At 46.5% G+C, this 24,443-nt stretch overlaps 1 protein-coding gene across 1 annotated transcript in view; it reads right to left on the reverse strand.

Moving 5' to 3' along the window:
• EZH2 (enhancer of zeste 2 polycomb repressive complex 2 subunit) overlaps positions 1 to 10,888 on the reverse strand; it is an 85,246-nt gene extending 74,358 nt beyond the window's left edge. The window contains exon 1 of the mRNA XM_057504868.1: positions 10,870 to 10,888. Coding sequence (XP_057360851.1) covers positions 10,870 to 10,883 — 14 coding nt within the window. The 5' untranslated portion in view covers positions 10,884 to 10,888. The remainder of the gene's footprint in view (positions 1 to 10,869) is intronic.
• Positions 10,889 to 24,443: the final 13,555 nt, after the last annotated feature.

Here is a 24,443-nt window from a genome sequence, read left to right on the forward strand (position 1 = left end):
CAATTCCTACTTCCTACGGTTGCTGTGAGGATTAAAATGAAAGAATCATGTGAAGAACATGCCTACTGTCATGTTGAAATGCTGGTCGTTCACATATTATGGATCATATAAATGCAGTGTCTACACAATTCCAGCACACAGAGACAGTGACTAGCAATGACGAGTCTTCCTTCCACAGAAATACTAGGCTAGCTCCAGAAAGGTGCATGAATACAGTAATGGTGGGCGGTGAACTTTTTAAAAGCATTGTCGAGATCGTTCTTTTAAACATAGCCTAATCGCATCCAGGGGGGCCAAGCTGTCTCCCTCGCTACCGGCCGTCTCACTTTCCTAAAATAATCCCTTTAATTTTAGTTCTGCCAGGTTCTAAGAACTGCGTCAGAACAATGCCAGAAGCTGGGCCTTTGTTACTGACTCTCTTCCCTCTCAATTCTTCTCTGCTCCCTCCTTCTGTGACCTTTGCCATGTGACCTTGCAGTGCCTCCCCGCCCTGGTGCTATGACTCAGTGTGGCCAGGGGCATGTCAGCGGTGTGATTCAAGTAAAGGCTTGAATCATGCATTTGGGCTTGCCCTCTCGCATCTGGCACTTATGTCATCACCATGAGAAAAACACGTCCCAGCCAGCCTGCTGGTCCAAGAAATGTGACACGGACGTGGATCCAGTGTTCACCTTGGAGCCAACCCCAGTCAGGTGCAGGGTAGACCCGCCGCCCAGCAGGCCCCTGAGGGGGACCATCACTGCTGTGTAAACCGCGGGGTTCCCGAGGGGTTTGTCACACAGCAGAGGCTCGCCGATAAGCTTCAACACTGACAGCCCTTTCACCCTTGCTGTACTTTGGATAAAGCTTTTTAAAAAATAATTCACAAATATAGATATAGATATAGATATGTGTAAGGTAATATATTATTGTATATAAATGGCACAAATAGACATGACAATTTACTAGAGGAGAACATCGTAACTTAATTCAGTGGCTTTCTCCTTCCTCAAATTTTCTAAGTGACTTACAGGTTAAAATGGCTTTATTAGAGTATAAATAAAATCAAACAAACAACAAATTCAAAGCTTAATTAATGGGTCAGTCTTTTATGTAAGTATATAGGCAATATGATGACATCACACAAAAATGAATCAAGACAGAAATGTTGGGAGCAGAAAAGCATATAAACTTAAAATTAATTTTCACCTCAGTTGCAACTAGAGATGTAATGTAGTCTCTTTGCCTATATAATTATTTGCATTCATTGACTTAAGCATTATTAACCAAAAATTAGGTAAAACCCACTATCCTCAGAAAGAATGTAAGTTCAGAGGACCACTCTTTCCACTCCTGATTTTCCCCCATACCTTTCCTGTATGTATAGTTAGAAGGCTGGCATAATAGGGTTAGTGTCACCCAAGGAAAACATCATCTAGCTACTATCGCTGCATTTTGAAAAGACAGTATCAACTGACTATACTTGAAGCTGAAAAAGATTATCGCTGTATCTGATAAGGTACATTTGGCTGCCAGTAGCAAAAACCCTCCGCTAAGCCCTAAATGTTTATTTTTTTATTTAACAGGAAACTCAGAGACTGTCCATATCAGAATTGGTCTGCCAGCTCACCAAGGCCATTAAGGACTCGGTGTTTCTGTCTTTCCATCCTGCATATTGGCCTATCATCCCCATGTATATCATCTCATGGTTGCAAGATGGCTGCTGCAGTTCCAAGCGTCACATGCAAGTTCAAGGCAGAAAGAAAGGGAAAGGGACTGAGGCAGCCACTACTTTCTCATGTATCAAGAAAACAAATGCTCTCTAGAAGCTTCCCTACAGACTTCCTCTTGCATCTGATTGGCAAGAAATGGAACACCTGCCGAGACCCTCTCACTGAAAGGGAGGCTAAGAAATTGACCATCTAGTGAAGGAGGATGAGATTGCCATGCCTGCTTTTGAAATATCATGAACCATGCTCTCAGGCTGGGCATATTGTTACCCTGAGCAAAATCAGGTTCATGTCAGCAGGAAGGCGGGAGGAAAGGAGTCTGAGCAAATGACTCCTGTCCAGTGCCCAGCGGCCTTTCCAGACCTTATCTTCTCACCCTGATGGCAGCAGAAAAATTAGAAAGACATGGAACTGGTGTTACTGTTTTTTTCCTTTGTCAGGGCAAGCTGAACTTCGAGCGTCTGAGTAAGTAACAGGTATTGCACCATCCCCACAATTTCCAAACAGGACATCTCAGGAATGCCCAGAGCCGGAAACCCATCCGTGGGTGACTCAGCTAAGAAAGCCACCTCAGATCAACTCGGTTTTCAACCCGGTCCACTCCGCGGCTTCTAGTGTGACTGTGGTAGGTCTTTCGGCTGCTGGTTCTGAATGTAGTAGCATCTCTCCTCTGTTACTGAGTTTGCAATGGAGCGAACTTGACAATGTCTAAATGGTGGAACCAAAGAAATTACATTTTCACGGTTCATTATGTTGAAACTAAAAAGGCCAAAGTTAAAAACTGAGTTCCTACTTCAAAGCATTATCATTTTCAAGCATCTGATTGTAAAACTTTACCCATGGTGGCTCACAGGCTCCTGCTGCTAAGAATCTATAATCTGAGACAATCCGGGGGTGGGGGGTGGGGGAAGGTAATCTCATTTAGGACATTAAAGCATGTGTGCGGGGGAGGGAATAATGTTAAGTTACTAAATAACACATACTTACTTTTAAAAGTGTAAACTATTTTGAAAATGCAGTTTTGGAATCAGTTAGGTCTTGACTTCATCTATCAACAAGTAAAACCAGAGATTCCCAATGTTGCCCCAGGTCACATCTGCTGGTTTGATGATGACATAAGGACATTGCTTTCCATGCATGGCTGGTGGAATTAGTGTCTTTTTTTTTTTTGTAGTCATATCTAGTAATAATATGAGACAAATTTCTGGTAATAACAGAATGACGATTCAAAATTCATTCTTAGGCAGAGGAAAAAGTATATAAAGTAATAGGGCACAAAATCATGGAGGAAATGTAAATAAAACTTTTCTTTTTTTCTGACTAGATCAAAAGTATTTGCTTCTCAATTTTATTTCCTTCTTTGTCAATTCAGGAAAGTGGTATCATGGGCAACTTTGTGCTTTTATAAAAAACAAGTTTCTGGTTCAATTTATGACATTTCCTCTCAACAACAGACATTCTCCACGGCTCCGTCTCCTGGTGTCTGCAGGGTTCTGTACGTTGCACTAGCTCTGATTTCGTGAAGACCTGAATCATTCTGTAAACCGTCGGGAAATAGCTCCCAGAGAGCAGTGGCCAGGGCAGACGAGGCATTGAGGAAAGAGCACCATGAGCCCCCTTATTCTCAGGCAGGCAGCCTTCAGGGCGATCTCAGCGAGAGGCACGCAGCTGAGACACCGACCCCTCCCCCTGGTCCACAGCTCTGCCCAAGAGGGGTCTGGGCTCCGGTTTCAGCCCAGTGGCTGTGAGATCCTATTTCCTCCCTGTCTGAGCCCAGTTCTCCGAACCAGGTGCTGTTGAAGGCTGCCTGCATTTGCAACCTTCCTTCTGCCCCTTATCGTTTCCTTCTAGCTCAGTCACAGCTCCACCCCAGCTGTCCCAAGTTGCCCCAGAGCACTGGTGGAGTTGAGGTGAATATGACCCCAACCTTTATAGGACTTCATTCATACGGGTGGAAAAATTTCTCCCTGAACTTAACCAGAAGTACAGCAACTTCACATTTACTCTTTTTCTTCTTGTTCTTCTCCTTGTCCTTCTTTCCTTGCTCCATCTGTGCCTTCTTTTCCCCCTTTTTCTACACAAATTTATATCTGAAACCTGTCATACTAGTAAGAGCCATTTTACCCTAGCATTAAAGATGTCCTGTATAACAGAGCTTGTAGAGCTTGTAGTTCATTTCATGAAAATTTGTTTCCATACATAGGAACCAACAATTTCAAAGACTCCAATGCATATAAATGTAATAAACCTGAACACTTCTTGGCAGCACAGCTGTGTTGAAATCTACCAATATATTCCCATTTTACAATTAGGTGGCTTTCCTAAGCAAATGTTTGCCCAGTCTTGTGGGGGTGGGCGCACGGTGAGGGCAAGTTCAGACGTCCTCGGGACATCTGAGTTAAGACAACAGTCCGAGGTCTAGAACTGGATGCACCGAACTGTCCTGGCCTCAGACCACCTGGGGCAAGACTCAGATGACCCAGGTGCCTGCGTCAGAGGAGAGTGAGGGAACCAGCGCCTGCTGAGCGCCTGGCCCTGCCAAGCACTGACTACTCACGTCACATGCAATGATTCATTTCATCTTCATATTCCTCACATGACAGAAGGAGGTTTCTCCTTTTCCAGATGAGGAAACAACTCTATGGGCAATTCCTTGGTCAGCGCAGAAGCCGCTGATGCCATAGGTTCTATTTATCGTATTCCACATTTTTCCATTTTTCCATCGTCCTCATACATAGAAGACACTTATTTAATACTTGTTGAATAAACAGCCCTTCCCCTGTCTTCCTGGTCAAGCCCGCCCCTTAGAGCAGACGTGCTAGACTTTAATAAGACCTTAACTAATTAAGGCTGCTGTCTGTTTCCTTTGAGGCAGGGGATCATCCATAAGCCTCCAGTCCCTGATACAAATGAGGACCACATGCTTCCGGCCACATCTGTGTCTCAGTCCAGGTAAACATATCTCTAAGAGGCTGCTGGAGTCAGGTCCCTGGGTCTGCAGTCCAAGCCCGAGAGTTGGCATCTCAAGCTTTCTTCATCAGGTTTCTCCCAGCACGGCAAACATGACTTCTATTATCTTTCTTCCGTCTGACTTACTGCCCTCCCCTCCAGTATCCTAACAATAACAGTGTATCCTATGTCCCAGGAACATTTGATAAGAGAGTTCAGAACAAATGCAGATTCCCCAAGGGATTATAGTACTACTCATTTTGATTTTACATCTACATTGGTCAGTTTAATTGCTTCTGGGCTGAGATTTATATACTTTTTTCACAATCACTGTAACAGAAAGCAGAGAATCTTTTCATTTTCTGTTCTGATTTACTCAAGGATCTCTCTTTGCATCTAGAAAAAGCAAAAAGATTGTCTCTCAAGACATTTGAGAATTGAGGCAACTATGTAGAATCAGTTGTGTGACCACCAATTTCTTGGCAACACTATTGATTTTTTATTGCTTCCTACCTATCTCCAACAAGTTGCACCATCACCACCTCTCAGTCCTTGAAGTATAATACAGTATGTTTACACTGACTTTTTTTGCTTCACTTTTTAATTTTGGGGAAAAAATTAGGAAAAAGTTTAGAAAATAGTATGAAGAATGTCCACATATCCTTCACTGAGAGCCCCACAACATTCTTTCTCTTTTTCAGTATATGTGCATATGCACACAGAGGGTACTCAATGTATGCATGCTGAACGTCTTCATATTTTGAGAGCACTGGACTATATGATCTCTAATTTTTCTCCTGTAAAAAATATGTGATATCACTTGTATATAAAGTCAAGTCTTTTGTAATATTTGTAATATATATTCACACACAGTATCAAAACACAAATAACTAATCAGTTCAGCCAAATGATAAGCTAATAGTTCAGGTGCAAATATGTGGCATTTCCACAGTAAAATATCACACTAGATGCCAAGTCATACAGGAATGGTCTTGTAAACAAGACATAGTGAGAGTGATTACTTTGACCCAAGAATCAAAAACTAGAGGAAACAGAAGCCCCCTAAGAGGCAGACGGGAAAGCCAGCTGGGATGGGCCAAAACCACCCTCCTGTTTAGGACTCGCTGAGGCTTAGACACCCGCGTCGACCTCCACACCTGTGGGAAGCACGAGTGCCACGTGCCAAGCTGGCCCACACTGAAGTCCCTAAGTCGGCTTGTTTTCCTGTGTCCTCGGTTGTACTTGGGGACACTATCACCAATTCTGGAACTAGAGATTCCTCCTTGAAATTTTCTTTCATTCCCAGCTTCTAACCGGTCACCACATTCTGCTCATCTGGGAGGCTGGGAGCCCACTTGGGAGAGCGAAGCCGTGGTCCCAGTGAGAGAGGTGACGTGGGTCTTGTCTGAGAGGGTCTTAAGCAGAAGATGCCCAGAGATAGATATTTAAGTGGACACGGTCCAGAGAGCTTCCCAGGGGAGCCTGGAGTATTTCTGCGGGGGTGGCTGTCTCTGTTCCATCATATCTCTTAAGGTTAGAGATAACTCGGTATGAAAAGAAGTTGGAAGTGGGGCTCTAAATGCTGCCACTGCAATAGCTCTTCAGACTCAGAGAGACCCCCAGGTCCCCAGGGGATTGTAGGGAGCAGTGGGGATCCCAGAGACTCGCACTAGGAAACGATCTGCAGAGCCCGCCTGCCTCCCCCAGGCATCGCCTGTGCTCATCTCCAGCTTGCTAGTCAGGCCTCCAGGTTTTGTCGCATTAAAGGTGATTATTTGGCACAGGTGTGCGGCCTAATCACCGTTTTCAGACACACTAACTCAGGTGAAGCCTCAACTAGGAAGGAGGTGGGGCAGGGATGAAGAGGAGAGAGGCTCTGGAACCCGAGGGAGAAAGCAGGCAGAGCCTGGGGACTGATGGTGGCCAGGGAGCACGAGTTGCAGAGGAGGCAGTTCCCCCTGGTGGAGGCCCTACTGTGCGCTGCACATACGTAATAGTATTTATGTGAGGCAGCCCTCAGTAGCCCCATTTTATGGATGAGAAATCGAGTTTCAGGACGGTGAAGCGGCTCGTCCAGAGAGACATAGCTAACTAGGGGCGGGGTCAAGACACTGCCTGTTAACTCACAGCCTCTTTATAAACAGCATAATCTGGTCTTCAAATGAAATCTTAAACAAAAGCCCAAATACATAAAAACAGATCCGCTGTGGTTAGAAAGGGGGGAGGGAAGTTCAGATGTTGCCAGGTTTGGAGGAGGGAATGATAAACAGGTGGAGCACAGAGGCTTTTTAGGAGAGTGACAACACCCTGGATGACACTGTAACTATGAATACACGTCAAACCCACAGAAAGTACGACCCCCACGAGGGAGCCCCCATGTGGACTGTGGACTGTGGGTGATATGATGCGTCGCTGTTGATCCCTAGACGGTAACACGTGTCCCTGTGTGGTGGGGATGCTGACGGTGTGGGGGGCTGTGTATGTGTGCGGGCAGGGAGTACATAGGAATTCTATCTTCCTCTCAATTTTGCTGTGAACCTAGAACTGTTCTAAAGAAAAGTCTCCTTTTTAACTAAAAGGATGAGGGGCCTTGAGTCTCCTCCCCCATGTCCACCTCACTCTTCCCTTTGGAGGCCCCTGATATCACCAGAAGTCCTGCAAGGGCTCCGCCATGGGCAGTGTGAAAGCCACCGTCCACAACCACAAGAGAACAGCCCCTCTGTGAATAAATCAAGACAGCCCTCTGTAGTCTACACAGACGTGAGTACAGCTCTCTTCCTTCCAGTCACTCCGCATTCTGCTCCTGAGTCTCCTCCCCAAGTGGATAGCAGGAATCTACCTCCCAGGCACGAGCCCCACCTGAAACCTCTCTGACCGTATGGAGCTCACCTACCTAGAATGTGCTTTGCCCCAGTGCTGGGACCTCCTCAGGCCCACACAGCATCTCAGGCTGGCCACTCCGTGGGAAAAGAGAGACACCACCAGGGTGGCTCTGAGCCTCAGAGCTGTAACACCTGCTACAGCTCAGGAAAGAAAAGGAGGAAGAAGGATAAGAGAGGCTCCTTGGGTCCCTGTCCCCAGGATGCAAGCATTTGGTTTCTCTTTCCGCCTTCTAAAACCCCTGCACATGCCCCTCTCTCAAGAGCCAACGCAATGCAGACCCCCTAGAGGCATTTAACGAAGACATACTGAAGAAGAATTGGGAGGCCTGCAAGCGGAATCTTTCCTCACCAGCTAGGGAATCCCTGAATGTGGTATATCCGGTGCAATGAATGAAAAGCAAGGAGAGAGGAAATGTCTCCTCCAACCTCCGTAAGCTATGACACGGGTGAAAAAGGTTCTGGGGGGAGAAACTAGATTGGAGAAGCCCTCCTTGTGCCTTAGAACCCTTGGGAGCTTCATCGGCTCCTCTGGGCACCAAGGTAACATTTGCGATCCTGAGAAATAACATTTTCTGCAACTGAATCTTGTGAACCAACATCACCAGCAAAGGCAATGGCTCTGGACGTCTCACAGAACTGCCCCCCATCCCTGATGTCTGCCCTTCACCCGTCGATGGGTGTGGTTAATGGAAGACAGAACAGCTGCTGCCCCATTTCTGGCCAGGGCCTTGCTGGCCCAGGAGGTTTTACTTCCTGCCTCTCTGGAACAGTTGCTGAGACACTGCCGTGCTGCAAGAAAATCCACACCACGTGGACAAGCCACACGTGGGTGCTTCGGTCCACAGCCCCAGCTGAGCCCCCAGCAATGACAGCATCAACCGTGGCCATGTGAGTGCCCCCTGGGGCACTCGGCCCAGGCCAGCCTTCAGGTGACTCCAGTCCCAGCCACCATCTGAGACCCTGAGAGAAAAGGACCTGCCTGGGCCCAGCCAGCTCAGAGAACATGAGAGGCATGTTTGCTTCCTAGGGCTGCCTTACCACACCACAAACCGGGGCTGAAAACAACAGAATTCATTCTCTCACAGGTCCAGAGGATACATGTCCAAAATCAAGGCATAAACAGGGCTGTGCTCCCTGTGAATCCTCTAAGAAGGGCCCCTCCTTGTCCCCTCCAGCTGCTGGCGGCTCCAGGCCCTCCTTGGCGAACTGGAAGCCTCGTTCTGACCTCTCCCTCACCTTCACATGGACTTCTTCCCCCTTCTTAGCAAGACACCAGTTATCTGGGATTTGGAGCCACCCCAAGGCCCTCATCTTAACTTGATGAAGTCTATCTACAAAAATCCTATTTCCAAATAAGGTCACATTGATAGGTACCAAGGGTTAGGACTTCAACATGTGTTTTTGGAGGACACAATTTAACCCATTACAATAGGTAATAATGAATTATAAGCCTCATCATTTTACATAAGTTCGTTGTGCAGCAATAGCCACCAGATCACTGGCTAGTACTCCTTCATGCCTACCTGGTACCCCAAGGACAGAAGCTGAATGTGCAAGGGAAACCAGCCTATAATGAAAATAGGGTATACATATAATGGGAATGTAGTTAGAAGTTTGGTTGATTTGGTTTTAGCATAGAGTTCTTTTGTCATTTCTGTTTTTCTTTTCTTATGGTGCATTCTTCACTAATCTGTATGTACTTTTACAAAATTCAAGGTCTTTATTCTGTATAAAGAGTAATGGCTGGAAATGAGAAGATGTGTATCTGTCCCTGACTGGCTGTGTGATTTCAGGCAAATCAATCACCATTCTGGGCATTAGTTTCATTTATTCAGCAACCACTTACTAGGATCCTACAATATGTTGGCAGTGGAATGGGGTCAGTGTTTATCATATAGTCCAGCCTCTCATTTCACAGGCCAGGAAGCTGAGCCCTGGGAGGTTAAGGGACCTGCCAGTCATAAACTAGCTGTATTCTGATAGTATTCTGAAAATTATGGATTTGGAACAAATTTTCTCAAAGGCTCTTTCTAGTTGTTAAACAGATTCTGATTCTGGAACCACGGATCTCTATTATACCCATTTTAAATTTTTTTAAAATGCTACATTCAGCTCAGCTGATGCAACTCTGAGACTCAGAAATTGTGACTGCAAAATTATGTTATCACAATATCCTTGACTTGGATGCTTATGAATTATGAAGCCAGTGAATAGAAAGTTTCATCAGACCATCAAAAGTTAAAATTATTCTTTTCGTATTTTCAGGTTGTATGACTTTGAAGATCCTGTTTTTGCTAATCTTAGCAGTGTCTCCAGAGGTCCTGACAAAGATCTGTCACAGGTCTCATCTGTGAAGAGCTCAGCTCTGGAAACTATACTCATTGCCTGATTTAATAGAAAAAAAAAATGAGACTAACATGCAAAAAAAAGGTGACTATATTCATATATCATTTATATGATACTTACATATATTATGTTCTCATGTATATATATCATATACTCATGTGAGTACACTCACATATCATTTTCTTTGAAAATAGGAAGAAATCTCAAGTGTGTGGATATGTGTCGGGATTGCCCGTTGGAGATGTGTATCAGATTCACCCTCCAATTTTGCCTGACACTATAGTATAAGGCTTAATGATCTGCAGGAACATTTGTATGAATGAATTGCTTTTAGAAATGAAAGGCACATCATATAAGCTATAAGTTAGTGACACAAAGCATGTGCTGGGTAAAAAGGTATTTCAATACTGTATCACGAGGAGACCTGGGTAAGTGGGATTAACACACAATTTTAGACTGTAGTTTCTGCCTCATTTGCAAAACCTGGTAATATGAATTATAATGAGAAAGTCATAAAATGAGAGAGTGTTTGCTACATAGTCATTTGGGGCACGTTATCAGTCACGGACAGCCCAGATGTTGGGAGCCTGTGTCAGGGGCTCTCAGGGGCCGTTTCTTTGCTCCTGGCCACTCATGGGCGCCTGCCTCTCTGTTTCAAATCCTTGTGAAATGCATTTTTATAGCCCTTGACCCTTGTGTGGTCATTATTAGTTTCTGGTTCACGTCCCAGTCTGGTCTGTGCATGTCTGTGGGAAGAAAATTACATCTTAATTGTCCTCGTGTGCCCAACGTCTCCCAGTGCCCCGGGGACAGAGGGTCATTGATGTACCTACCACCTTTCTCCAGTCCCCCAGGGACAGCAGCAAAGATGCCACGGGTGACGCAGACGTGAAGAGGAAGCTAAACTACTATGGACTTGGAACAGAACAGATTCTCCCTCCCGGGCAGCCACGGTAGTTAACAAATGTGTTATTCACTCATACCTTTCCCCATCCATCCCTGTCGGCCGCATGGTAAACTCCAGCCTCTGGACTGTGTCGCAGGTTTTGTGGGCGCTGGTCACCGCCGGTCGGCAGCCTGCAGCGCCACTGTCTCACTCACGCACCTGCTGCTTACCCAGAAAGCAAACTGAGAGCTGCCTGGGAAGATCCTCCTGCACAGCCGCTCCAGCGAGATCCAGAGCATGACTCACACAGCAGTTATGAAAGAGACGGAAGTATTCTCAAGAAAAAGTTTTGGAAGCAGAGATGATACTGGGCCTCAGTCTGGGCATGCTAGCTACCTGGCCCCTCGGGTGCCCGGGGGGAGGGTCGGCCCCAGCCCTGCCCCTGCTTTGTGACAGCACCTTCCAGGAGCTGCAACCTGACGGGCTCAGCACCGGGCCCGCAGGCCAGCTTCACCCTCTCCCCGCTCCCAGGGCCTGGGTTCTGGCGGTGTGTGGGGGCCGTCCCAGGTGTGGACAGTGCGCAGGAGCCAGCTGGGTGGTTACTTTCTGAGGTGGAGCTGGAATCCGCTGGGTGAGATCCCTCCAACGATTCCTGCCGGGCCACAGCTGGTTGCACCGTGGCTGCGCATAAGCTGCACTAGAAGCTTCTTCACAACTTGTCTGTTCTCTTCCTCCCTGGTCATTTCTGCCTGTGAACCAATGGGAGCCTGCTCTGCTCTCCGAACAGCTTCGAGTCTCACAAAATGCACAGCTTGCTCGCAGGTGGCACATTTCCTGGGGGCGCCTTTTTCTTCCTGTTTCCTTGCCCTGCTTTAGACTCTGGGACACTAGGAAGGGCCTCCGAACTCTGGCTGGGCCCGTGAGCAGCTCCTCACATGGTCACTGCACCTTCCCGTCTCCATAGCCGTCTCGTTTCCTCTTCTTAGGAGAGCCCGGCCCCACACTCGTTCACAGGACTGGCAGCTTCTGTTCTGGGGAGCCCCACTCTTCTCTGAGGAGGAGAAATTGAGGAAAGGAGCCTCAAGCCCGAGCACAGAAATAAAGAGACCAAGCAGAACAAGCAACGTTCTGAGGTAGTCAGTGACCCTGGACCAGGCAGAGGCCTCGACAGGGAGCTGACCTACGAATGCACGTGGGGTGCCCCTGTGGGCTCGGCACTTGGAGAGCCAGCAATTTACACTGACTCCTCACAAGAGCCTAAAGAAGAGGGCGGTATTCCCCTCTCACAGTTGGGAAAACGGTGGCCCAGAGATATGAACTCGCTTTCCTAGACTCACACAGCTAGGAATTGATAGGCTGGGCTTCGAGCATCTGTAGAGAACTGTTTGTTAATGTTTCATCTGGTCACCTCACAACGCTCCATGAGCCGTGTATGGGGAAATCTCACTAATTTCAAGGATTAGAGAATTCCGGTTGGGATTTGCCTGGCAACTTTACTGGGTCAGAGTTCAAAGTCAGTACATTAGGGCAGCTTTCTCAAAGCATAGTCAGTGGACCAGGGTCCAAACATGTTACCGATCTGACAACAGATAAATTACAAAACCTGAGATTAAGCACTTAAAAACTTCTAAGGCAGGGGGTTCAACCTCGGCACTATTGCTATGTTGAGCCCGGTTACTCCTTTGTGCAGGGGGCTATCCTGAGCGCTGAGGGTGGTCAGCAGCCTCCCTGGCCTCCACCCACAGACGCCGGTAACAGCCCCTCCCCAGATGTGAAAGCCACAAGCGCCGGCAGACATTGCCGAAAGGCCCCTGGGGGGCAAAATCCCAACCCCTCCACCCCAGTTTTGAGAACCACTGTTTAAAAGCAATTTGACAGCAGAATTTTATGTCTTTTTTGATCTAATGATAAAAATATTGGACCTTGAATTTTGTATGTCTCTGCTGTTTTTTAATTTCATTTTTCCAGTAATTCATTTTTATTGATTTTATTAAAGAATCAGTCTGCAAGGCACTGGGGAAATGAAAAGCAAAACAACACTGGTTTCCCCCCTCAGTGGTTTGAGAAGCCCTGTTTGGGGGATGAATATGCCAGATACCCTGCCTGAGTGCAACAAGGCAGCGGGAGGAAACAGAAACGGCCCCGTCAGAGTCCTGTCCCATCTTGACTAGTAGTTGTGGTTTCTGGACCTAAATAGGGCCTTTTAACATTTTTAATTTATTTTTTAAACATGTGGCACAGGCACATGTTACAAAATTGAAAAGGCACAGCCGCCAGGAGCACGGGTCCTCTTAGGGTCTGCCCCTTCTCGTCCTTCATCCCCTACAAGATTTGCTAGCGGCTGCAGGGGGACACACACTCCCACATCCTCTTTCCCTCTGATGATGACTTGGAGGGGTGGCAGATCTTTTGTCGCATGTAACCTTGCACACGCAAGCAGGGAGCAGTTCTGACAGGTGACTCGGCAACTGGATTACCTCCAAGCTCTTGCAATACTATTTTTATTGTTGATGTCATCAACTTCAACTCTGTATGTTAATAAAGTTTTTCTGATTATGGTTATTATATCATTCAAATATCACAGAACTATGTACCTCTAAAAGTAAAAAGACCTTATAATTTCTCTCGGCCCTGCTCCTCACCATAGCCACTGTGAGGTCAGGTATTTAGTCTTTCAGAGTTTTATGTGTGTGTGTGTGTACTTAAAATGTACATATATATTTAAACAAGTGGGACCATACTGTGTATTCTGTCCTGTAACAATCATCCTTAGATATTAAAGGTTATATACAAAATGCCTGACAAAGGTTCTGATACTAAAACAAGAACAATTCAAAAGAATCTATTTGTAAAGCCAAGAATTACTGAGACTCTATCTCTCCAGATTTTAGAAATGTGAAAATCCGCTGATGTGTGGCCATATGGTAGTATGTTTATTTCCTTGAAGTTCACCCAAAGGGATTGTTCTCATGCAGTATTTATTAAAATGTATGTTTTCTGTCTAACATTATTGAACAAAACAAATATTTCCCTGGACCAGCCTAACCATCTTATTAACTGTAAATTGCATTATCTGAAATGCAATCAATATTCTTCTTGTATACAATACTCCTAACATATAATTCTAAACCACATTAGTAGACAGGGAAGTCTGCATAAGATTTAACAGGCTTTGTCTTGTCTAGCTATTGTTCAGATTTCTTCATCCAAACCCTGCAGTCTGAACTGAGCATTAATTATCACCGAGAACAGGGAAAATGTCATTTAAAAATAAACAACAACCACTGACAATCGTAGGTAAAGAAATGGCAGCCTTCAGGTTTGGCAACCCAAATCGAACATTCTTTCAAAGAATATGTTTTGAGTATGTTTTATAGTTTAAGTGCTGAGCTGGGTTCTGGGTGATATAAAAATGGTTAAAATGTAGTCTCTGCTCTTGCAGAGATATCTTATAAAATGGGTTGTCTCTTTAAGAAGGAATATATTTTAAAACATTCTACTACTGGGTGACTTAAGGTCCTGGATATCAAGCAAGGATTTTTGCTGCTTAAGAGCATATTAATATCCCTTTCTCAGGGTAGACATCTCTCACCTAAAACAGAATAGAATATTTTTAAGTTTCCTTAAAACGCATTTCTGCTAAATGAATCCTTCCGTTATAAAATTAGACAGGCTTTCTGAAAAAAAAACAAAAAAGCAGTCTTTGAATATAACAAAAGTATAATTAAAAAAGCAAGCATTTGAGAATCGCACATCCTGAAAATGCATGCTTCGCGGTGTACAGCGGTCAGCGAGTACTCGGTGAATTTTCATTGTTGAATTAACATACTAATGATATTGGCCATATTTTTTTTTTAATTTCCCTTTGTCCATACAGGGCTTATCCACTTACTAAGTCTGACTCAGAAAATGCCAACATGGCCATCACTGCCAAAGGAAACGCATCTAAATTTATCCAGAAGCCCTGACAGTGATTGCATGTCTCACTGTTTCACACTCTCTCCCAGGGTAGATATTGTAGTTCCTGGACATTTAGAATTTGGTTAAGTTCTGCTTTACCCTCAAACCTCCATACATATTTAGCTGTATCTCTAAAGCAATTCTTGTAGGTTTTGCTTTAAGAATTTGCTTCTAGAACTTACTTGCATCTTAGCAATGTATTAGGTAAAGAGGTAAATGGATAATGGATTAGCTTGCTAAGACTACAGAATCTAACATTAATCCTTTAACAGGACTATTTCTAAAAACACACCTTTCTTCTTACTAATCTGGTGACCCAGCAAACATTACCGTTGCTCTCATTGGAAAGGGAGTCGAAGGCTTCCCAGATTGTCAAGGATAATGTCATCACCAGGTGAGGGTAGACACCGTAGCTGCACACAGTCTGATATTAAATCTATCCTTACATGTACAGATAGGTGTAAAACTATTAAAAGGGCTTAATTTAAGATGACACACCTTTTAAGAAAAATTTAAAATTCCTATTAACTCTACAATATGTAACTGAACCTTTCTTTTAGTTTTTAACTTTTTCCATAATAGTTTTTTATGCCATCTCTACTCTTATGCCAGACCTTTATTAAAAAGATAATTTTTATAATTTACTCAAACTCTACTTGTGTTGTCAGTTCCCAGTGGAGAACACTGGCCTATTTTCTTTCTGATTCAGGTTGGTGTCTGTCTGTCTTTCCCGCCTGTCTCTTATTCTTCTCTCCCCTCTACTTAAGAAGTCTTTTCTTCCTGCTTCCAGCTCCAGATGGCAGTGAGAGCCCATCATTTCTCCAGCTTTCTCTGTTTGTCTTTCTGCACTCAAATGTTATAGCCAAGGCCTGTGTCCAATGGATACATCAGAGATCTGTGGGGATAAAAAACCTTGAATTCCACTAGCCACTAAAAGAGGAAAACCACTACTGTCAAATCACTATATTATATACTTGAAAACCAATATGATATTGTATGTCAACTATACTTCAATAAAAAAAATTTTTTTTGAGAAGAAAATCACTTAAAACTACTGCCATATGATTTGCCCTCCTATTAAACTTTACAGGCTTTAGGTTACAGGGCTTCCCTTAGGAAGGCATGTCTGTAGAAATCCTGAGGCCAACCACTGACATCATTGCCACGCCGAAATCCCAACCTCACACATACATGCTCAGCACACACACAACCATGCTGACACACACACACATCACACACACACACACTCACATTCTCACACATATGCTTTCACTCAACTGAGGAGTTTCAAGGCTATAAAATTTCAAATGACATCAGTCACAGCTGCTTCAATTTCACTGGCTGGCAACATGTGCAGAAATTTTACTTGTAGAATTTAAAAGAATTAAAGGAAGTGCTCTGAAGTGCTTTAAGGGTACCAGCCATTTGGTACCGCAGTTTCCCGCCAGCATGTCACCGCACAGCTAAACCTCCTGAGACGCCTCTCTCCTTGGTAATTGTACAGGACTGGTCCCCAGCAGGTACTGGATCCTCCTTCTAGAACTTTCCTGGTGCACCCAATGCGGTCACTTACTGAGGTCTACAGATGACAGGTGCTAGAGGATGGATAGGAGGAGGGTCATCATAAATGTGGGTTGGAGGGTGGAGAGGAAAGATGAGAACCCCAGATCCAGGCCTGGCACGTTGCTATGGACTGAAAAAAAAAACACGGTGTAGTCCTAACCCCCGGGACCTCTGAATGTGACCTCATTTGGATATCGGACTGTTGGAGATGTAGTTAGTTAAGATGAGGTCACACTGGGCAGGATGAGCCCCTGATCCAATACGACTGGTGTCCTTACTCGAAGAGGGGAGACGGCTGCGTGAAGACAGACACAGGAGGCAAGGCCTGGAGGGGACGCGGGGGAGGCAGAGACGGAAGCGAGGCAGCTGCTAGCCCAGGAGGCCAAGGGCTGCCCGCAGCGCCAGAAGCCGGGAGAGGCCAGGGTTCCACCCGGCGTCTCCTAGAGAACGCAGCCCCGCCGACAGCTGGTTCAGCCTCCCAGCCTCCAGAACTGTGAGCTGATCAAGCTCTGTTGTTCTGGGCCCTCCGCCTTGTGGTGCTTCGTTTCAGCAGCCCTAGGAGACTGAGCCACGGGTGGAAGCTACGTGACACTGGCGTGTCCCCTCGTCCTGCCACTGTATAAAATGGCTGGGAGGCAGGCGTCACAGGACTGTGGGGGGCACTTTGTGTAAAATGACTATAGAACTCTGCTAATAGTTTGTGTCCATTCAGTTCTATTAAGAAACTAGCCCAGGAAAGTGAGCGGCGATTCGTTGTGTCATTTGGCGTGTTGTGCTTCACACTTGGGACAAGACTGTGCACACTCCGAGAACAGCCACAGTCGAGCTCACCCATTCCTCACGTAGCTGTGGGAAGGCCCTGACCCGTGAGGGGTGCAGCCAGCTGGCTCCGGGCGGGTCCTGGGCACAGCTGAGGGCCCGAGTTACAGCTTCAGGAAGCAGCTCTGAAAGCAGCCCTAATTTCTCCTCCGAATGGAAGGCCAGCGAAGACGCATTTCACTCCAGAACCAAAAAGTGCAGTGTCCCTAGAAGACGACTTGACCTCTATCGCTCTCTAGAAGGTCTAGGTGTCTGTTTATGCCTCCTGTGATCTTCATGTTGTTTTCATCTTCCTTTAATTCTTTTAAATTCTACAAGTAACATGTGACTATATTCTCCATTTAAAAGATTCAAACTATACTTGAGTATATAGGAAAAAAGGCAAAAGCCCCCTCACCTCAACTTTGCCCGCCCCCTCCTCAGAAGCAGCCTCTGTTAATAACAATTCTGCCCTGCCAATTGTTTTTCCCATGCATTTCCACACGTGTGTGTGTGTGTGTGTGTGTGTGTACATGAGCACACAGAGACCATTTAAAAAAATAAATGCCACTCCCTTTCTAACCCTAACCCTCCATAAGGCTCTAGGCCTTGCTGCTCCTCTTAGACTGTCCTATATACACAATCTAAACGTTTTCACAATACAAGATCTTCACATTTGTGGTCTTAGAATTTTGAGCTTTTATGATTTAGGTTGGGAGTTTAATTGGAACTATTTGTAAGTGCCATTTTAAAGCAATTTTTACTGAAGTTTAGGACACTTCCATTACACAACTATAAACAATACAGGGCAGGTCCTAAGACAAATGAAAATGGATGTTGTAGAGAACAAAGTGAGCGTAGATCCATATTGGCTTTAAGAGCAACGTCCAAAGTACTCATGAGCAGCTTATATCAATCATTTCTATCCTGTCTACAAGTTCAGGAATTAGAGTCAAATATTCCTAAACTGAGTATGGACCTTACCTTACAAAGAAGCTATAAGCAACAAATGGAACTTGCCATAAAAATTGTTCCCCTGTCCCCTTAGCTTACAGGGCTTCTCCCTGTCTCTGGGCTTGCAACCCAGGGTCCTTTGGAACTCCTCTCTTCTGTGCTCTCTGCACGTGTCTGTCACCAGTGCACTTCCGGCACGTGTGCTGGCTTTGACCTTTCCTTTCCCCGGAGCAGCACCGGAGCCTCGTGGCCTCTCCCCTGGTCTGTACTGCCAGCTCCTGCCCAGCTCTCTGGCTCTGAGTCTTCCCTGCTCTAAGCTCTCTGCCTTTGAAAACTTCCAGGCCCAAATTTCTTTGTCATGTCATATGAGATGAAGTGAGTTGGCCGTGCTTTTCTGGGGTGAAGATGTGAGGTCCCACCCGGTTCTCATAAGAATAACGGGGCCATCCCTTCAGGCACTCTGTGGGCCACCTCCTCATGGGCTGGCCGGCTCTCCTTCAGTGAATGCCTGGAAACCTTACATAATAACTACAGTTTTATGGGGAGGGAGAGCCATGATTTTCCCTATATTCTCAAGGGCATTCCTGACTCCACGAAAAGAACTTAAGAACCATTGACTGTAAATATTAGCATCTCTTCTGAATTTCAACACTGGCCAGAGGGCAGATTTAAATCAGCTATTCATTCCCTCACTCATCAAAATCGAGGTGAGAGGACCTTAAATGTCCTTCATCTGGATCAATCCTTCACTGGGACAGAGCACAAGGTGGGAACGCACCTGCACAACCAAGGCTTGCTGGGGAGATGCCAGGGTTGAACTGTGACCTGGGCTTGGTATTGTCAGGCTGTTTCCAGGACTGCCTGGCTGGGAGAAGCCAAGGTGACTCAGGTTTTGGGGAGAATGACATCGCATTTGCCTGTAAACCTGTTAGAGATCAGTGAGTCTTTGCTAAGGCACAAGAGGCTGCAACAGATCACCTTTCTCCAAAAACCAGCTCCTCCACCTGACCTCCTGTCATGGTCAAAGGGTGGCCCCCCTAAAAAGACATCTCCAATCAGAACCTGTGAATGTGACCTTATCTGGGGAAAGGGTGTTCAGAGATGTAAAGACTCCCAAGATGAGACCTCCCTGGATTAGGATGAGCCTTAAATTAAATCCAAGTGACAAATACCCATGTGGGGACAGAGGCATAGACTGGAGAGATGCATGCGCAAGCCAAGGAACGCCAAGGGTTGCTGGCAGCCAAGAGAGCCAGCAGAAGCCAGGAGAGACCAAACGCATCCTCCCTCAGAGCTTCTGGAAGGACCCCTGCGAACCCCTGGATTCCAGGCCCGCAGCCTCCGGAGCTGGGAGAGGGCCCATTTCTGTTCCTGGAGCCCCGCAGTGCGTGCTCATCTGTCGCGGCAGTCCTGGCAGACGCGCACACGTCCCTGCGTCTGTGCGCCTGCGGTGTCCTCAGCCCAACATCCAGCCAGAGCAGTTCTCGGGGCAGAGCGGAGGCCCCACCTCCACCAGCCAGAGGGGCCGTTCCCTCACCACTGGGCTCCTAAGAGTCCCCTCCGTGGCCTCTGCCCTGACCACCCTCTTTGGGCTGCACCTGCCACACCTCGGGCCGCCTCCTTGCAGGACACCCGCTGCCCCCTAACGCGGATCTCGCGGTTGCCCGTTTTGCCTTTTTCTGTCCCCTCCCCTGGGCGGTAAGTTGCGTGAGGCTCGCAAGTACTCGGCCCAATTCCGCCTCAGGAAGGAAGGACCCGTTCTCCCACCGCAGAGGAACGCGCCCCGTCGGCCTTGACTCTGCCTCATGTCTCGCCCCACCTCTCAGTTCATCCAGACCCACTGATTCCTCATCCGCAACTGCCTCCTCAAGTCTGTCCCTCCCTTTGTCACCGCTGCCACCACCGCTGTACCAGGGACCCGTGAATTCGCTTCCTGACTAGCGTCCCTGCCGCGGCTCTGCCTTAGTGCATCCTGACCTGCCACCGTCACGTCGACGGCTCTCCCCGGCCAAAAATTAAGGAAATGACCCCTGTGACTCTGAAACACAAGATTATGAGCAAAGTTTTTCTTCCTCTTTATACCTTTCTGCTCTTTCTAATTTCTCTGGATTAAAGGTATACCCTTTTATTATAAAAAGTCACTGAAGCGAAAGCTCCCGAATGGTGCCCCCTTGCCTGCGCGAAGCCCCCATGGGGCGGCCCCCACTGTCTGCAAGTTTCAGTTCCCTTCTCCTCCCCGCCACCCAGCTTCCACCCCTCTACTGGCAAAAAGCTGAACTTTGACCTGAACTTCAAGTCTCTCTCGGCTCCCAAGAAGAGAAGCCAGATGAGCTGGGCCAATGCCAAGGCGCGAGGGGCTCAGGTGTGGTCAGATGAAAGGCATATGGTAAAGTCTCAAATCTGACCAAGCGAGAAGCCCCCAAAGGCAACACTTGAGGTCTCGGTTACATTCCTCACTCCAGCTCTCTGAAGTACCCTATGACGCTTAATTTGAATTTGGAATGTCGCACCGATTTTTCTCACTGCTTACTGTCTTAATGCTAGCATGCTCATTGGGCTTCGCTACTCCATAAACCATAAGAAATCTAAAACGCAAACCCTCCTCTGACGATAAATGAAATTGATTTTCTAAATCCATTTCGATTCACCAGAAACAACTGCCTTTTAACACTTGTCTGAACTTCTACCTAATTATTTTTAGGGCTTTGGGCTAGAAAGCAAATTGCATTATGTTCTTCTAAAAGTATATACTTACAGAACCGTCTGTAATCCCTTCAAAGCAATCTCTGCAAGTCACTACTGGAATACATAATGTTATAAATTCTATTAGATCATACCACTCTGGGGCTGGAAGTGATCTAGAGAACTGGCGGGTTACAGATCTGACAGATCCCCACTGTCTTCAAAACCACATCTTAACTAGGCCAGAAAATAAAGGACCAAATGCATTTGTTCCAAAATCCCTTCCTGTTTCCACTTCCCCAAGCCATAAAAACATTTTCATGTAGAATGAGACCAAGTCCATAAACATTTAAATTTTAACAAGGAATCTGGGAAGAACTTTCCATGCTGGGATCCGTGATCACTGCCCGCACTGTGCATGTCCCTAGGAATCATGTGTCCTCTGAGGCCAGCCCCACTCTTCCCACTACTTCGGCCACTAGTTATCAGACAGTGTTGGCCACCCAGGAGCCAAATCTAGTCAACTGAGTTGACACCCCACCCAAATTCCCATGACAGAGGCTAGCAGAAAAGAGACGCAGACGTAATGACATTTATGTTAAAATAATGGCTTAAAACCAAGGCCAGTCTCATTCTAGTTTGGACAAATGCTAAGATGCATTTTTTAATAGAATAAAAACGAACTCTGTCCTAAAGTGAAATATATATTGGAAGTCCCAGTCTCCCCTCTGCTGGACTCCCCACCATGCTTGCTTTCCCACCTCCCTCCTCAGATACTCAGACTTCCTAGGACCTTCCGCACCCCTGTCCCACCTGCCCTCCCCACCACTGCCTCAGTCAGAGCAGCCAGATAGACACACTCGATGTTCAATCCTTAAGCATGTCACTATACCAAGTACTTGACAAGGATATTTTAATCTTCACAATGTGACTCCAATGTGCCTATTCTGATGATCCTCTTCAGCTGGAAAGGAGCTGAGGCAGAGAGACGTTAGGTAACTTGCCCAAGGTCACAAAGCTAGCAAGTTGTAGAGGGAGCAGAGACTCAAACCCAGGAAGTCCAGCTTCCAGGCCACACCCATAGGTCACCTCCTTCAGCCTCCTCACAGGCCTGGGGCCCCCAGCTGCTGCCAGTAGCCATGCTAAGTGTGGGGGAGAAGTAACAGTGCTATGAGGGGACCCCAGGGGGGGCCTGACCTAATGCCGGTCAGGAACAGCTTCTCCGAGGGGAACTGAAATTAGGGCCAGCAGATGGGAGCCAGCATGCAAGAGGTAGGGAGGAGCATTTCAGCCAGGAAATCCATTCATTCATTCGTCCCTCAGAGGCCTTGGCACCTGCAGCCTGCTCCCTGGGCAGGAAGCCCTGACGTTCATGCACTCATTAACCCCATAAATGTTGTTGACCCTGTGCCGGGCCATGGTCCTAGGGAACTGGGAGCTGCCGGAGGCTGTTTGGCAAGTGGGCGAGGGCTCTTCCCTCTCCTCCCGAAACCTTTGCACAAAGACAACTTGGCAGATGAGGCCAACCCCACATGAAGGTCCTTCACTTGACTTACTGGTTATTAACACTGTCTTCAAGGAAAGAGGCCAAGTGCTGCCGACTCCTGGCGGCTCAGAGGGCAGAGCCACTCTCTACGCGGACGAAGCTATCCCAGGGGAAAGACGGCAGCTGTGGTTCGGCCAAGCAGCCCACCCCTCCAGCCTCCCTATGACCACCCAGTGTTTGATTTACAGACTTAAACTCAAGCAATATGGCAGGCGTCTGTGACAACGCATTCGGTTGTTCAAGGTAGTGGTCCCACCCGCTCACTCACTGGGGAGAGTGGTTACTCACTATGCTCACTCCCTGTGTAAACACTCAACAACTGTGACACTTAAGTCTTTCTTACACTTGAATTTAAAACACCAGGCAATGTGATTTACTTTCTGGTTATCATAAGTGTGATGGGAGAGGATGGCATTTGAGCTGGAAGGGACCTCAAGAGCAGCCATCAGCATTCACCAAAGTGTGTTCAATGGAACCTTGGCCTTGAGAGATGTCGTGCCACAAAGTGGATTATAGGTCAAATAAACTTGACAAATGCTTCCGATTGTGTATTTTAAGGATTCACAATATCGGCTTCAAAACCAGGCTCTCTGATCTCCACACATCCCTGTCACCACCCCTCATGGATACTGTTCATACCTACATCACTGGTGCCATATTGCAGGATCTGGCGCCAGGACCCAGCTAGTGGCATAAGCCAAAATCCCCGGGAGTTAGAGAGGCGGGTTTCTCTGCTTCCAGCTCCACTCTTTCTCTTATTCTTGCAATTAGTTCTCCAAAATGGTTCTCAGATGTGTCCAGTCGTACCACATTTCCATTGCCAGCGTCTGCATCCCAGCGTCTCTCCTCTATCACTACAGGCCTCCTGACAGCTCTGCTTCCCTCTGCCTCCTGGTCCCTAAAAGCAGCTGGAAGGATCTGCAAAGGTGTAAACATCACTCCCCGGATTAAAATCGTCCGTAGTTTTTTGTCTCCCCTAGGAGAAAATCCCCAAAAGGCTTAAGTTCCATAATGATCTGGTTTCAGGATGGACTTTCACCAATGCCTCCAATTTGCTCTTCTCTCTGCCACTCCAACCTCTTAACCTGGGCAGCTCCCAGCCACCCCCTCAGGTCTTTGCACTCTCTGAGGGCTCCCCTGCTTTTCCATCCTGATTCCCCTTCATGACTCCTTGGTCTGGGCCATGGTTTGTTCTTCTGCATAGCATGAACCCCACCCAACAGGCTGTGTCCTGCCTTAGGGGCTCTCTCTCTCTCTCTCTCATGATGTCTGGCTTAAAAGGCATTTAATAAATGCTTCTGAATAAACAATAATATTAAAGGTAAAATAACAGTTAAAAACCCTTTTACACTTTATGTAACTCAGAATTTCCCAAACAAATGTGCCCATGCAATTCTTTTCTCAGCCTTGCCAAACTTGTGCTTCTCAGAATCCTCGGGGGAAATGTGGACCCAGCCCAAGTCTCTTGTTTTACAGACAGTTCTAAGGCCCAGAGAGGAGAAAAGAGCCACCCAAAATCACTCAGCATGTTAGTTCTTGAAAAAGAGCGCTGCGTTCTCAGTAAATAACCTACAGTGCCATTAAACTATTTTTAACACTACCTAAAGATGTTTCAAAGCGAAGAAATACCACAGAAATTAGAAGTCCTAATTAAGATGAGAGGGAAGAGTCAGACAAGGAAGATAAGCTGCTTTCTCATTACTCAACTGAAATAAAATTGATTTATTAAAGAGTTAGAAGAAAAGTGAGAGCAAAACCAAGAAGAAAACAGAGGTGAATATTTTAACTGAATTATCAACCGGAAGAACTTCAAACTTAAAAGCAATGGAAGAAGCCATCTAGGAAAAAGTACGGCAACCCAAAATTAACCTGAGCTGTCTCCTCCCTGTGTGTGGCCCACCCAGCGCAGACAACACTCCTTCCTGTAGCTGTGGGGCCCCAGCCGGCTACACCCGACGAGAGAGCTTAAAAAGAACAGAAAGTGTCACCAGCGTTAGTCCAGGAACATAGAAATGCTTTGGATAACGAGAAGGGAAAAGAGGACATAGATTCAGTGTCGGCGAGCTGTTAACATTAAAATTCTGGAGAATCGAACTCAACGGTCATTAATTAATGGATTCAAATGAATCTTCACTGAGCATGCACGGCCTGTGCCAGGTGTCACATTA

Source organism: Manis pentadactyla, chromosome 7 (genome assembly GCF_030020395.1).
Source record: "Manis pentadactyla isolate mManPen7 chromosome 7, mManPen7.hap1, whole genome shotgun sequence".
Taxonomy (NCBI): domain Eukaryota; kingdom Metazoa; phylum Chordata; class Mammalia; order Pholidota; family Manidae; genus Manis; species Manis pentadactyla.